The sequence below is a fragment of the Aythya ferina genome (genome assembly GCF_964211825.1).
Source record: "Aythya ferina genome assembly, chromosome: 22".
Taxonomy (NCBI): Eukaryota; Metazoa; Chordata; class Aves; order Anseriformes; family Anatidae; genus Aythya; species Aythya ferina.
This window is the reverse complement of record NC_140320.1, coordinates 3,488,463-3,503,163: the sequence shown is the minus strand read 5'-3', so window position 1 is coordinate 3,503,163 and position 14,701 is coordinate 3,488,463. Positions and strand designations below refer to the sequence as shown.

The 14,701-nt window shown below is 53.9% G+C and overlaps 1 protein-coding gene across 11 annotated transcripts in view; it reads left to right on the top strand.

Moving 5' to 3' along the window:
- B3GAT1 (beta-1,3-glucuronyltransferase 1) overlaps positions 1–14,701 on the top strand; it is a 54,991-nt gene that overhangs the window by 27,341 nt on the left and 12,949 nt on the right. For 3 of the 11 annotated variants that reach the window (XM_084495492.1, XM_084495494.1, XM_084495491.1), the window contains exons 2-3: positions 12,778–12,896; positions 13,052–13,198. In XM_084495492.1, the coding sequence (XP_084351618.1) occupies positions 12,893–12,896; positions 13,052–13,198 (151 nt within the window). In that variant the 5' untranslated portion in view covers positions 12,778–12,892. Of the gene's footprint in view, positions 1–9,335; positions 9,463–12,777; positions 12,914–13,039; positions 13,199–14,701 lie in introns of those variants that run through there. The other 8 variants (XM_084495497.1, XM_084495489.1, XM_084495496.1 and 5 more) reach the window with 6 other exon arrangements.

Below are 14,701 nucleotides of genomic sequence, written 5' to 3'. Positions count from 1 at the left end.
CTGACAAATAAGCCGATATTTCTCCTGAATAATAGATGCACATGCTGGTGGCTGAGAGGCAGCCAGAGGAATGGGCTGGGTCCCTGGAGGAGGGAGCGAAGATTTACGGGGTACGGTCAGTGCGGTGCTGAGCTGGGGCTTGCTGCCTGCTCAGAGCCCCCCCAGGGCTGTGCAGGGGTGAGGTGGTGACGCTAAAACCTGTGTGATTTGTGCAGAGAGGTGCCTGCTGTGTTGTTTCGTGTCTCGCAGTCCATATATACTGCTGCCCAGCCCAGGTGCTGCGGCTGAGGCAGGAAAATAGTTGTGGCGTGTAAGAAATACATAAACACAGTGCAATGTTTAATTCAGCTGCCTTCCTGAGGGGCTTTGGAAGGGGAGGGGAACAGTGCTGGGATGAAATCCTGGTTTATGGTGGGGTCAGCAACCTGCCAGGGCAAGCAGGCAGGTCTGGGGCAGCAAGGCAGGACCCTGGGAGCTTTGGTTTTTTTTTGGGAGGCAGTCGCCACGCTCAGATCAGCAGGATGCTTTGAGATGCTGCTTCACGCAGCGGTGCTGAGAGGCAGCCTCTTACTTCCCTGAGAGGCAGCTTCCACCTGACTTTCTAGTGGCACGTTTTGCTTCTAATTTGGGAGAGAGAAGTCTAATCTGGCACAAGCCTGCCATCCTGGAGAGGCTGCCAGCCTGTGTGCCTCGCTGAGATACCAGAACTGTCCCCCCTTCCCGTCCTCACCTCCTGCAGGAATGGTGCCCCAGCAGAGCCTGGCTTTGGCTGGGTGATGTGGGGCTGGAGGGACACGCAGGGGTTTATTCAGGTGGGCTGTGACCCACCTGGGTGAACAGCAGCTGGTTATGGAGCTACAGAAGTCACTGCTGGTGAATAATTCTACCGGTGACCTTTCCTGTAGCCCATCCACAAAGCTCACCTCTAACATGCTCATTTTCAGTGAGCTCCTGCGGTGCCTTCTGTGAGGTTTGGAAGCACTTATTTCTCTTCTTCAGGTAGATGAGCATCCTTTCTGGCATGAGTTTTACCAGAAAAGGATCACAAGTGCTAAAATTTGGAGCACTGAAAAGCTGCAGTGGGGTCTGAGTGGTGAGGGTGGGCTGTAGGGTGTTGGGGCAGGGGAGGGATGCTGCTGGGCTTCTCTGTGCCAGCTGGGGACGAACAGTGAGATTCAGGAGATTATTTAAGAGTTTGGGAAGCAATTTGACCAGAATTCAGCTCATTCTTGGGTGTCTGGATCTGAAGTCACGTTTACCTTGGTTGTGGGAAGTTCTGAGTTCCTTCAGCTCTGGATTTCTCTGGGTGCAAGCAGCCAGTGCTCGGCCAGGAGGACTGGGAAGGGGCCTGGCAGGTGGGACCATGAACAAAAGTGCTCCAGGATGAATCCTTGGCATCCAGGTGGAGCTGTCTGCATCCGGGGGGTGTTGATGCTATCTCTGCCTTCAGCCTGGCAGACCAGCCTCAGGGAGAAGCGAAGCCAGCAGTAAAAGGTGCCTGTCTATAAATAAAGCCCAAAGGGCTGCGGGAGGGGGAACTGCCGGTTTAATGCCCTTTGTGGAGGAGTAAATGGCCTTGGGGCTGGGATTGTCACCTCACTGTGTGAAGAGGTGTTGTGGTCAGGAAAGGATTGCATGCCATAAACCTGCTGGTGCTGAGTGCCTCCAGGACTGGTGCTGGAGGGACGTGTGTTGGACGAGGTGAGCAGGGGACCTGAGCTGTCTCCCAGCTACTGCCCTGTCCCCTGGCTTTCAGAAATTCGACAGCTGTGAAGCTCGTGGTAGCAAAGGATTTGTTACAATCCTCTGAAGCTCTCACCCCACGCATACACCTCCTTTCTTCCTCCAATTTATCTTTTAATAATGCTGCCAACATTATTTCTCATCTCCGTCTCGTGCGCTCTGTGCTCTGCCTGGCAGGCCTTTTTGTCTCACCCAGGCATCTCGTACCATCGCGCCCTAATGGGAAGAGACTCTGGCTGCTTAAGTTAATAACTTATGTGACAGCCTGAGTCATCCTTGGTGCAGGGCAGTGGGGAGCAGGGCAGCAAGCTGGGGCTGAGCCCTTGGTCTGGGGGGGAAAGGGGTTGTGTGTGGACTAGGCTGGTGTTGGGATTGGGTTGGGATCAGAACAGGCACTCCCCTGCTGCTCAGGAGCATTGTAACCAGTTTTACATCTCAGGATGCTCCCCAAAGCAGCACGGCATTGACTGGGTGTGGGAAAATGGGAAGTGAGGCAGTTTGGGGAGACCTGTTCAAAAGTGGACCTGTGGAGGAGGTGGGATGAAATGAGGTCTCTGCTCCGCGCTGAGAAAACCTGTACTGAGTGACCGAGGGAGGAAATTCTTCTCTTTGCACAACATGAGGGTGACCTGGAGGAGTCAGCGTGCCGAAGTGTCCCCATGAACGTGCCCCACACCCCATTTCATAGCCTGGATTCTGCTTTCATCAGGAGCCCCAGTCCTTTGAGCTGCAAAAAGAATTCAGGGCACCACCGAGCCCTGCTGCAGGCACGCAGCGCCGGTTTCTCTCTCTGTGTCTCCCACCATTACCCTCTGGCTCATTTTCAACTGAGTCAAGGAGTTTAGTAAGTTTGTCTTATTTTTAAAGATTAGTCATCTGTAGCAGTGACATTTGCGAGCCTGACGGTTCCAATCAGATGACAAGGACTGCTCTTGTGCTAAAGATACTTGCCTAATTTTGTGAAAAGTCAAGTCAACGTGAGAATTAAGTGTTAGCATTGGGGTCCAGCGTAGGAAAGTGCAGGAGTGGTCTGGGTCGCTTGAAGGAGGTACCAGGCTGCCATGGTGTGGGTTGGGCACCCTGAAGGAGTGCAGAAGTGGGACTGTGACACCCTGTTGGCACTCTCCAAACTCTGCTCCGTCCTTGGGCAGGGGGTGGCCTACCCCTCCGTCCCCGTCACGCGAGGCTGGTGACAGCCGTAATAATAACGCTGCAATTTGCCGGGTTGATTTGAGCTGCACCATAATTACGGCATGATTACAATAATCTTAGAGCAGCCATTACAAAACCCTCCAGTTGCTCGGAGCTCCCCCAGGGCTTGTCTCATGGCTCACCTTGCAAGGACAGCCCTGCGGGTGTCCGTCTGTCCATCCCTGCCTGCGTCCCTCTGTGCCGGGTGGCACGTGCCTGCTTTTAGCCCCTTGCACACCAGAGCTCCCCAATGCACAGACACTCACTGAGAGTATTTCCCTGTATCCCAACTGATCTGGGGGCAGGTTGGTGCCTGGCTGAGCAGGTCAGGCTTGTAGAGGTGGTGAAGATGCTCTTGGATCTGGCACTGGGGAGCTGGGCAGCAGGCAGACACCCCTCGGGGTCTGTCTTCCCAGGGGGCTGCTTGGTCACCGCTTCTTTGACTTGGGCTGAGACGCTTTTGGCTTAATTCTGCCTCCAGCTTTTGCTTGGCTTTGTCATTTCTCACTCATACGGGTTTGGCCCTTGAGTGAGTCTAAAATGAGGAGGAATGACCTTCCCCAGGCACGCTCAGCAGGCCGTCAGATTGGTGAGAGGTGCCAGCACCTCAGGCAGCAGCTTTGTGCCACGGCCGTGTTTGGCTGCTGAGCCACTTGAGCCGTGTAAATTCCTGCCCAGAAGCAGGGAGCTGTTCTCCTCTCCCCTCGAGAGCCATCCGAGGTGCAGGTGAGCCAAAATAACTAAGCCGTGGGGAGCTGGAGTCAGAACCGGGCTTGGATTGGAAGCAGGACAAATGGGTAGGGTCAGCCTTTGCCTGGGAGTCAAAGCGAGAGCCAAATCCACCTCCCTGGGCACTGCTGGGATGGCTGGGGGTTACGGGATCATTGGCACGTGGGTTCTGCTGGTAGAGGAAGACAAATCCTTTCCTTCCAAATGCCTCTCAGACGGCAGATGGGCCACGTTATCGTGACATGGCAAAGCCTGCAGGCTCCCAGGCACGTGGAGCTCATTGCTTGCTGTGGAGAAAGGGGACGAGGGCAGAGCCGCGGGAAGCCCCGGGTGCTTGCTGCCGGCGGGCGCAGTGGGGCTCGGGGGCCCTGCCCCGTCTCGGTGGTGACCAGGAATCGAAGGGAGGTGATTTTAAAATGACCATCCTGTTTCCAAGGAGAAGGTTGTGTAGCTTTGTGGCTGTGCTAATGGACTGCGGAGCTGCAAGCGGCGATTGATCGCGTTGCAAGCTGCTGTATTACAGTTGGGCGCTCGCTTTATCATCCCGGGTGCCCCCCCTTTCTGTTTCCCCACTGTAGCCTGAAAGAATCGATGTTAATCCCTCGGTCCCATTAGTGACTTCTGCAGAGGTCACGGGCTGGCGGTCTCTCTGTGCCATGTAAAGAAGCCACCTAAGGGGGATGGCAGCAGGGGATTTTCTCTGCAGGTTGCCCCCGATTTCCGACTGCTAACCCAGGAGCTGAGCGAGCCCTGAGCGCCTCGCTGCATCTTCACCGGATCCACCCCTCAAGGCCACAGGAGGAAAAAGCTGCAGGAAGGGCTGCCGTGATGCAACGAGTGGCCCTGTCCCTCCAAAAGCACTGCTGCTAGGATATAAATAAATTGCTGAGCTTTGGGGCAGGCTTTGCTGCTCAGGCAGCATCCACCAAGGGCTCTCCAGCAGGCTGCTGGAGCAGGGCGCAGCAGCCAGCCTGGAAAGCTGGGCCCTTTGTTGCAGGCTCGTCTGCAAGGAGGAGGTAACGTGCGGTAAGGCAGGAGCCGAGATGCGAATTTATAGCACAGACGCTCCTCGGCTTGAATTACCTGCATGGCTGCTCGCAGAGCCTCTGCAATACAGAGCGCATATCCCAGGCTTCCGCGGCTGCCTCGTGAGCAGCACATGCTGCAGGGCCTCCGTGGGGTGGGAGCCTGGAGGAGACAGCACACGTGAATCCAGGAGCACGCCGCCTCCCCGAAGCAGTGACGGTGACGATGTGGCAGGGGACAACGCTTCTTGCTGCCTGTCCCGAGCACCTCTCCAGCAAAGCAGTTTTTTTTTTCCTTCAGTGGCATCTCCAGGGACTTGCACTTAGGACAGCTGCTGTTTTCAGAAGTAAGGAAGAATTTGGATGCTTGCTTATCTTTTTTTCCCCAGCCTTCCAAAAAAAACCACCTTTAAGATCCTTGTTTGCTACAGAAAAAGAAGAAAAATGATGCTTTTGGAAACAAAACCCCCTGTTGATATGTTTCAGGGTGCACAGCGGTGGCTCGCTGCAGCAGGAGAGGGCCAGGTTGCTCGCTAGCTCTGCAAGGCTTCATTTTTCCCCTTTTTTCTGCACCGGAGTCAGGTTATTAATAACTCTTTTACAATAGAACAGGATTATTTTTTTCAGAGGGTGGGGGAAGCGCTCGCTAATTAAAAGGAAGCGCTGGCAGCTCGGAAGGCAGCTCACAGGTGCAATCGGTGAGCTGCCTCCCAGCTGATGCTGAAGATGCCCAGACCCCGCTGCATCCCCCCACCTCATGTCCCCAGCGATCCAAGTGGCTTCAGTGCACGGGAGGTGAGCAGTGCCACCTCCAGGGCTGGAACTGGAAACATAGCACAGCCAGGAGATAAAAAATTAGGGTTTGTGGCTTGCTGGGCACGGCTCTTTGTGTTTGATGGTCATCTTTGTGAACTCTCACAGCTCGATGGGAGGCAGCTCCCAGTGTATCCCACCAGCCCAGGGCTCTCAGGTGCCCAGGCAGAGCCTCACACCCTGAATTTCAGCACTTTATAAAAATCTGGGGCTTCTCCCAGCCACCAGCAACAAAAGATGGGAGCAGGGTGCCGGTGAGGTTGGTCTTACTAGGGCATTAGCAAGTGTTGCAGCCCTTGCTCTGACAGCAGTGCCACTTACTCTATCACCTGGCCGTGTCATGTTTAACTTTTTAGTCTTCCTTGGGCACAGGGAGCAAGGCAAGCCCGTGGGGAGCCTGGTGCTGGCCAGATCTGGCTGAAGGATTCAGCCCTGCAGACCCCGTGAAATCAGAAAACTGCTCAGAAAGGCTCGGCTCAGCTCTCGGAGCCTGACACCTCCGTTACAGGCGGGATCACACCACACGAGTGCCTTCAAACCCTGTGGACAAAGCATATGCAAAGCCTATTGTGGAGCTGTGGAACTGAGACCAGTCGTGTCGAAATTGGGTCAGCTTTTGTTAATGTCACTTTTAAAGATCTGTGGAAGCCGGCGGTGCACAAAATATTCAGAGTAGCGCACGGAGATGGAAATGGAGTCCGGAAATACGTCTGCCTCTGCCAGTATCGATGTGGTCTGAGCTGAGCAGAGGGGATTTCATTTTCAAGGGATTGCTGTGTCACCAGTTCAGGAAGACTTCCTGGAGAAGGCTGTGAGAGAGCTGCTGGCTGGAGTTGTTTGCTCAGCATTCACCCCCGAGCAACCTCAGAAAAGCCGAGCGACTTTTCTTGGGTGCCGTCAGCATTTCCCCCGAGATAACAGCTCCCAGTTGCCTTGCTATTTTGGAAGCGGGCTCCAAGTCAAACAGCTCTTCATCATGATAGAAAGAGAGATGCTTTTTAAAAACCATGTGTGAAGTGCATCCATTTATCAAGCAGCACTGGGCGCCGTAAAAGCTTTCTCATCCAAGACTGGAGTCAACCCACGGCTTCCCTGGCTGGGGAGGGAGGCTGGAACAAGCGCTGCCGATCCTGATGGATGGACCAGAGCATCCCGAGGGCAGCGAGCCCGGCGCTGTGTCTCCTACAGACAGGAGCTCCTGCGTGGCCAGCCCAGGACTGATGAGGCTCTCCCCGGCGCTAAGGATCCTCATCAGCCCTGCCGCTTCCTGGTGCCAAGTGCATGACACATTTTTTGATTGTGCCATGCTTATCACAAGAAGATTGCAAAGCCCGTGTTCAATCCTCTTCAGAAGCACTGTAATAAAATGATACCTGCCTGTTTCGAGGCAGTCCCCTATACATCCTGGGAGCAACAAGGGAAGGAAGCGCAGCAGCCGCAGCCAAGGGTCCCTGAGAAATCCTGGGAAGCTTGGATGCGGCGCTGTGAGAACCTGCACAGAAAAGCAACCACGTTCAGGACAATGCATTCAATCTTTTAGGGATTTAACAGAAGATCCGTTTTGCTCTTAGAAGCAGCAAAATCTTGGGACGAGGCAGTGTCGTCAGCACGTGAGCAGTGCTGGCACATCTCCTGTCCTGTCCCCAGCTCCGCCGGCACCTGCAAAGGCAGAGCAGCGCGGGGGGATTAATGGGAGACGAGAAAGTTCCTGATGCTTGTTAAAATTTGGCTTAAGCTCTGAGACTCAGGGGTTTATGTGTTTTCCAAACTGGTGGGTGGCTCATTCTAATTCTGGATACGCAGTTTATTCACATACACAACTAATCCTTTTGCGAATCCTGTTAAGTTCTTGTTCTTCTTAGTGTCCTGTGGCAATAAGTTACAGAAACTAATTGCACTTGTGTTGACCTCCCTTGATCCACTTTGCTCATGCTTGCTTTAAATTCTGAGAGTTGATCTGAGAAGATTGGTTCCGTTTTTTATTTTTTTTGTGAGATAATCTGTGTTCTTGATCCCATTTATTGCAAATCAGGGACTCGGGACTGGGAGGGGAGAGCAGGTCAGATTTTGTCTCGACTGTTGCAAGTTGGGGCAAATTCTGCAGTCTCTGTGCCCTGGTTTCTCCAACAGCTTGGGAAACACAAGCTGTGCCTGTGTGTACAGCCAGAGAGTGTGCGGGCAGGCCTGGGGTTCCCAGCTGGAGCTGGCCAAAAGAATTGGGTGGAAAAACAGCCCCGAAAACTGAGCTTCCTTTCCAGGCTTTGTCAGGGTATCTGAATTGTCTGGGTTTGCAGAGAGGGAGGGAGGGGATAAAAGAAGGAAGGAGGAAAGGAAGGAAGGAAGGAAGCAAGCACATATTATTTCTGTATTTTTAGCCATAGGGCTTATTTTAATTTTTTAAAGGATAAATCAAATTCTGGATTTGGGGTTAAATAACCCCAGGAGAGGAAGAACACAGTTTTTTCTTCTCTCTTTTATTCTTGTTTTTTTCTTTCCCCATAAAGCAAGTTATTATTGAACAAAATTAGTCCTATTTGAAGCCTGTGGCAGCGGGGCTTATTATTCCTCAGGCATCCCTGGGCGAATTTAACCTATTTTCCTTCAATCACCCTGACCGACGGTGCTGTCCTGGTGCTCCCTGCCTGAGCTCTCCATCCCTGCACAAAATGCCCCATAACGCTGCCCTGCCTGCCTGCTTTGGGGGACATCAACTCCTCCTGCAGCCCCTGTGCTGTTCTGGTGTGGGTTTCCCATCACAGTTGTGGTGTGCCTCTGTCTGGAGCATGGATTTGGGGTTTTCAGAGGAAGTTTGCAAGCATTTTGCTGAACGGGGACCATAAAATGGTTGACACCCACTGGAGTAACAGGTAACCACTTGGATTCCCGTGGATGAATCCGGTTCCTCTCTCACCGTCAGAGTGGCAGAGGTGATCTGAGACATTTCTGGCTCATTTTCGCTCCCTTTTTGGTCTGCAGCAGCAGCTCAGACCGTGCAGAGCAGCTCTAGCTGGTGCCTTCCCCCGGGGTGTCCTGCAGCCCTCGGGGGGTGCCAGGCTGCCAAGCCCCGTCCCGGCTGCCAAGCTGGGAAAACCTGGGGCTGAACTTCATGCCCGTGATTAAATCCTCGAAGAATGAGCAGTTCTGCGTGCTCATTACTCAGTTCTGGCGATGTTCTGCTTAATAACTAAACAGTAATTAGCTTCACAGTTTTGCTACTATACTTATAATAGTCCCCATTAAAGTTATGGGGTTTTTAGGCAGTTATGGCTTACAGAGTAATTAACGAGCAAGAGGCTTTTATTACTACCTTTATTTTTTAGCCAGTGCTTTACAAGCCTCTTCTGCCAAACACCAAAACTGCAGGCAGGAGGGGAGGCTTCTGTGCCTGTCCCCTGCCCGTGGCGTGGAGCAGAGCCGGGCTGGGATCGGTGGCCCCAAATCCCCCCAGCTCCCCTGTAGGGCAGAGGAAGCCTTGTAGGGTTCCAATTTTCCCCCAGGGATCAGAACCAGTTGCTATTTAAAGGTAAAAAACACAGAATTTGGGTTTAGGGGATGCTTTGCCCAGGGGGAGAAGCTGGCAGTGAGCAGACACACTGCGTCCTGCAGCATCGGTGTTGATTTTCCTCTGAAAGCTTTTGTTGTGGGATTTGGCAGTGTCTGATATTCCCGGCTGCTTTTGTTACACAAGTAAATGTTTGATGTGTTTGTTTGGGGGTGTGGAGTGTGTTTTTGTTGTGTTGTTTTGTTTTTTTTTACGTCTGGACAATATTTTTCCTTCGGTGACTGCTGTACATACGTGAGCTCGGTGAAAACAATCCTTCGGCTTAACACGTTCCCAATCACTTCTGCTCAACGTGGGAACACCACGGAGCGATGGCACTGGGGCTGCTCAGCCTCAGAGGGAGAAGGAAGGGAAAGCTGCCTGTAAAGCAGATTACAGATCAAATCGGCGTTTCCTACGGTAAGTGTCAGAGCTGACGCCAATTAACGTGGTTTAAAAAAAGAACCTTCCGCGTTTAATAATCCGACGTGTTGCTAACACATGGCTCCGGGATTTATTAAAGCTTTCCTATTAGATGAGTGCCCTTTTAATATCGCCGTGCCTTGACACCATTGCCCTCTGCCGGAGGACGTGAAATCTCTGCCACCGTGTGGCTTGCGGCATGGCAGATGTGTTTCTGGCAAGGAAAGGCTCCCCAAACTGTGCAAAAAGCCTTCTTTTAGAAAGATTTTAACTCCCAAATTGCTTACATTCGAGCTGGTGATTTGTGCATTTTGCTTTAATTTTCAAACCTGGAAAAAAAAGATGCTTTCTGTGGTGGAAAACGGAGTGTGTCTTTTAATTAATTCATGTTTAAATTCGTTCCTCCTCCTTTTCCTGGTGGAGGTGGAGATGGCAGAAGCCGAAACCAGACAATCTGGGAAAAGCCAGGTTTTGTTCTGAGCATTTCGGTGGGGAAAAGAGAGTGGTGTTATGGTGGGGCAAGAGGAGAGGGAACAACTTGAAGAGGGGCACAATTTTTCCCGGCCTGATGCTTGGCTGGGCACACTCGTGCCATGAACAGCAACAAAAATCATCCTTCAGCCTTGGCAGCGAGGGGTTTGGGGATGCAGGGCGAGCCCTCTGTTCTGGGCTGTGAAGCTGTGACTTTTCTCACCAGCAGCGTGAAATCGAGCGTGTATTTCCTCACTGCTGTTGTTTGGTGGCACAAAATGGATTTCACCTTTTGCAGCCTCAGCACGTGAGGGAGCAGGGAGCGGGGGCTTTGTTACAGCGCAGCGAGCACTGCCCTGCCCTGAGGCCCTGGGCTGGACTCGCTGTTAAAGGCAGCAGCCCCTGGTGAATTCCTACGGTGTCCTTCAGCCAGGGTTTTAAGGGTCATCCATAAAATCCCAGTGCTCAATGAATGAGCAGCGAGCAGCATGGTCGGGGGCTCCACAGCCACCCCCAGATGACTGCTGCCATCTGAATTTGGGTCCAGGCTGGGGCTGTGTCCCTGCAGATCCCGTCCCCACGAGCTCTCCGCTGCCATCCCGAGCAGCACGGTGCAGTCCTCGGCTCTCTGCTGGGGCACACGTGGCCTGGGCTGGCCCTCGGCAGCCCGAGCACCATGCTACAGATGATTGACCAGGGAGCTGCTGAATGCCCCGCGGCTAATTAAAAGGAATCGATGCTGCAGAGACCAGGGGACAAGTGAGGGGCGCCTGCTTGTTCTCCACTGTGCTGGAGGGGTGGAAAGAGGAGGAGAACCCCAGCCCAAGGGCGGCCTTGGTGCATCACACCGAGCCCGGAGCCAGGCTACCCTGGGGGAGGATGGATGCTGGCAATTTAAGCCAGGGAAAAGGCGAAAGCACTGGTTTCAGAGGAAGCTGCCCTTGACAAACAGGGTGCTTGATGCGTGCCAGCCCACTGTGGCAGCTTGCCAGTGCTACAAATTGACCCCGAGTGGCCCTTTTGGCATGTCACACACACACACCTCAGTGGCACAGTCCCTTACCTGGTGCGTTTGCAGCAGAGGCACCTTACAGGCGAGGTGTTGGGTCCTTTCAGAGCTGCCCCTCAAGGCTCTGCCCTACCAGGATGCTCAAAGAACACGTCCTGACTTTAGTAGGGGATTTAAGGGATGCCAGCACTCGGGGTCCCCTGGTCAGGCACTGACAGCAGCTGCAGGGACAGCCAGGATGAGGCCAGCTGCTCTTTCCTGAGGGCACTGCGTGCCTTGGCAGTGCGAGGCCAGCAGGATCTCTCGTGCTTTAGGAGCTGTACAGGCACAGAGCAGGAGGCTGGAATAATTCCTCCTCTTCCTCCCTGGTTTATTTTGTGAGGACGAGGCTGCTTTCAGCAGTTCTGAAAAAAAAAATAAGGACAAATCCGTGTTGCCAGGAGATACTTGAAAGACTGCAGGGTGTCCGGCTGCACGGCGCAGTTCCTTGGGCTGTGAAAAGCTTTTTAGTGCTGCTTCCCCGAGCTGGGCTGCAGGAAACCCTGTTCTCAGTAAAAGGGATGTATTTGGTGGCTGGGTTGGGGTTTTGTTGTTTTCTCTGGGGACCCTTCCAGAAGACTGGCTCTCTTTCATCACCCTTCCTGGCTGCACCTTGCCCTGGGCCATTTCGCTTCCAGTCTGCCACCGGGCTTGGTGCCAGAGGCTGCTCGTGCAGCCCAGTGGTCAGGGCATGGCCACGGGCAGGCCAGATTGATCCAAATTGGGCTAATGAAGGCTTTGAGCCCGGGTCTCTCCCTGCCTGCCCGCTGCCCTCAAGGCAAAGCAAGCTCCAAGGGTCTCGGGGGGGAAAACACCAGCAAAGCAGCATCCGTGTGCAGCACAGCCTAGGCTTGAGGAGCTCCCCCCGATTTTAGGATGAGATCTGATGGTTTCCAGGGCACTGCAGAGAAGGTAACCCACCAGGTGGTGAGGGGGGGGATCAGTGCTTTTCCCCAGCACCGACACCTCGCCACGTGTGCCTTCGGTGTGCTCTGGGCTCTCCCCTGTCTGCAGTGCAGCCCGTGAAGCAGCAGGCTAATGCCTTCCCCCACAAGGGAGCCGTGCTACTAAACTGCTACCCGTGTTTGCAAACTGTCCACCGCGCGTGTCCCCGCTAAGCGATGCACTTTGCTTGCCAAGATACTCGGATAAAATACAGTCTGCTTAAATCTTGTATGTGCTCGTGTTGAATCAAAGTAAGCCATGGTGGCAGCTTAATACACTCCAGCCGCAACACCTCCGAGATGGAAGAAACGAACCTGACCAGGCTGTGGGAAGCCTGAGCTAAACCCAGCGGCGTGGAAGGTGCCAGAGGGATGGTCTGAGCCGAGGGGATGACGATGACAAGCAAAATGTGGGGTCACTGGCTTCCCTGGAGCCACGTCCCCAAGAACACAGGCTCGGTTTCCCTCCTGGCTGCTGAGAGCTCTGCCCAGTAAAGGGAGAGGCTCTGCTGGGTCAGGGCACTTGCTGCTGTGCTGATGTGGTCGGAGCAGTGTCTGCATCCTCCTGGGGCTTGGGCTCAGCACAGGGTGCTTGGAGGCCCGGCTGCCCAGTGGATATAGGGCCCTGTGCTGCTGGGGGATGGCTCAGGCACTGAGCGGCTGCTCAGGTTGCTTGACGGGTGGATGCACAGGGAAGCAAGGCCCTGGGCACCCAGGAGGCATCTCTCGTGGAGGGGTGGCACATATTCCTCTTGGTCAGCTTGAGCTGCTGTTCGCAGGGAGGATTTATGAGCGTTACGTGCTTCCACGTACTGTTCCCCGCCTGCTCACCGGTGCTTTGTGTTACAGGTCGCCTGCCAAATGTGTCCCTGAGGTTCCTGCTGGAGGCCCCAGCAGCGTCCCGTAGAAATTGTCTCCTGCTCCTGGTCCCAGCAGCCGAGGCCCCTCCAAACCTGCTTCTGCAATGGGTGGGTTGTGAGCACTGGTAAGACCTGCGAGCCGTGTTGCCTTCGCTGCTGTCTCCCTCTCTCGCGTTCTCTTTCTCTGTCCTTGTTCCTTCTTGCCCATTTATTTCTGTTCTCCATGTGCTCTGCTGTTCTGTCTCTGGGGTTTTCACTGTCAGGTAATGAGGAGCTGTGGGTCCAGTCAGTCTTGGAGATGCCGAAGAGACGAGACATCCTGGCTATCGTGCTGATAGTTCTGCCCTGGACGCTACTAATCACCGTCTGGCACCAGAGCACCATTGCTCCACTGCTTGCAGTGCACAAGGGTGAGAGAAATCAAACCAGCCCATGCCGAGTCTGTGCATCCCTCCCTCGTCCTCATCTCCTCTCTCATTTCATCTCTCCATGGCAGCCATGCTCATCTCAGCTCCCAGCCCATGCTCATGCAGAAGCCTCCCCTCGTGCTGTAGGAACAGCCCAAGGCGTTCCAGGCTTCTTTGGAGACATCAAACTCCAAGCCATGGGCATGGCCCTGCACTTGGGGAGCTCTTCATGACCCAAATCCAGATTGAGGGGAACAGAGCACGGAAGGAAGATGCTTTTCTTTGTTCCCTGGTGTCCTGGAAGAGAGGGTCCCTTTCTGCTGGCGTTTGCAGCGTGCTCACAGAAATGAGTCCAGGAGGAAAACTGCAAAAAAAGAGAGCAGAGGAAGCAAAGCTGCTACTGGAGACAGTTGGTCTAGGAGACATGAGGCAAAAAGCATTTTTTGTGTCCCCAGGAAAGCAGCAAACTGGTCCTCCTGGGCTTGAAGGGGAAGGCACGTGGCAAGAGCCAGCATCTGCCCTGATTGTTTGGTGAAGGTAAAATGCTGGAGAAAAGCCAGATTCCACCTTACCTGTGGCACAAAGCATTAAATATTGCTCTGGCTCAAATCAGACAAATGCAGGAGGTTCTTGGGGGTTTTCTCTGGCCAGAAGGGTCCTGGTTTTTATCCCATTCTTCTCACAGCAGCAGTATCCGAGGGCAGTGAGAGCTCCTGCGGGCAGGAGAAAGCCACACTGCCTTCTTCAGCCTTTGTTCTCAGTTCTGCCCTGCTGCCGGGGAAGAAAGCCAACCCGTTTGCTCTCTCCAGGCCCTTTCTCTGGGAGATTCTCTCCCTTTTCGTTTTAGTGCTCACACCCATCCTCCACAGCTGCTTATGCTTTGGCTCAGCGGTCTGACGGGCAGTGTGAGCTGTCAGAGGTTCGGGGCCCACCCTGAGCAAGGACGACTGAGCCTCTCTGAAAGGTGCACAGGGTGTCAGAGGACAAGGGGTCCAAAACAGGGCTTGAAAGTCTCCTAAGAACACGCTGTCTGTATCGTGGTTTGATTCAGAGCCCTAAAAACCAGGAGCTGCTTTTTGGTGAAAGGCCATGGCCACTGGGGTTCCAGCACAGGGCCTGCCCCGCTCTGCCCTGGTCCTGAACTTGCTGGTGACCTCGGTGAGCTGCTTCCTCTGCCTGTGCTGCCCCTGGTGGAAAATGAGTGGTGGTAGAGACCGGCCTGAAGCTCTTAGGAAAAGCCTCTTTGTACTTGTGGTGTGTTTCTGAGATCCTTCAGCACAGGTGCTGAATGTGATATGTCTGTGCAGCAGCTGATACGTGTGCCGGGATTTACAGCTGAGGGGCTGACCTGGAGGGGTTTGCAAACTATCTCGGGTGTCTCCTTCAAGCTCCAGCCTGGCTGATTGCATTGCTGTCTGTGCCCTGTGCATTTTGTGGGTTTATTGTTGAACTGATTCCGGTGCTCTGCGCTTTCAGAGCTGCGCTGTGTGATGCAGACGTGCTTTA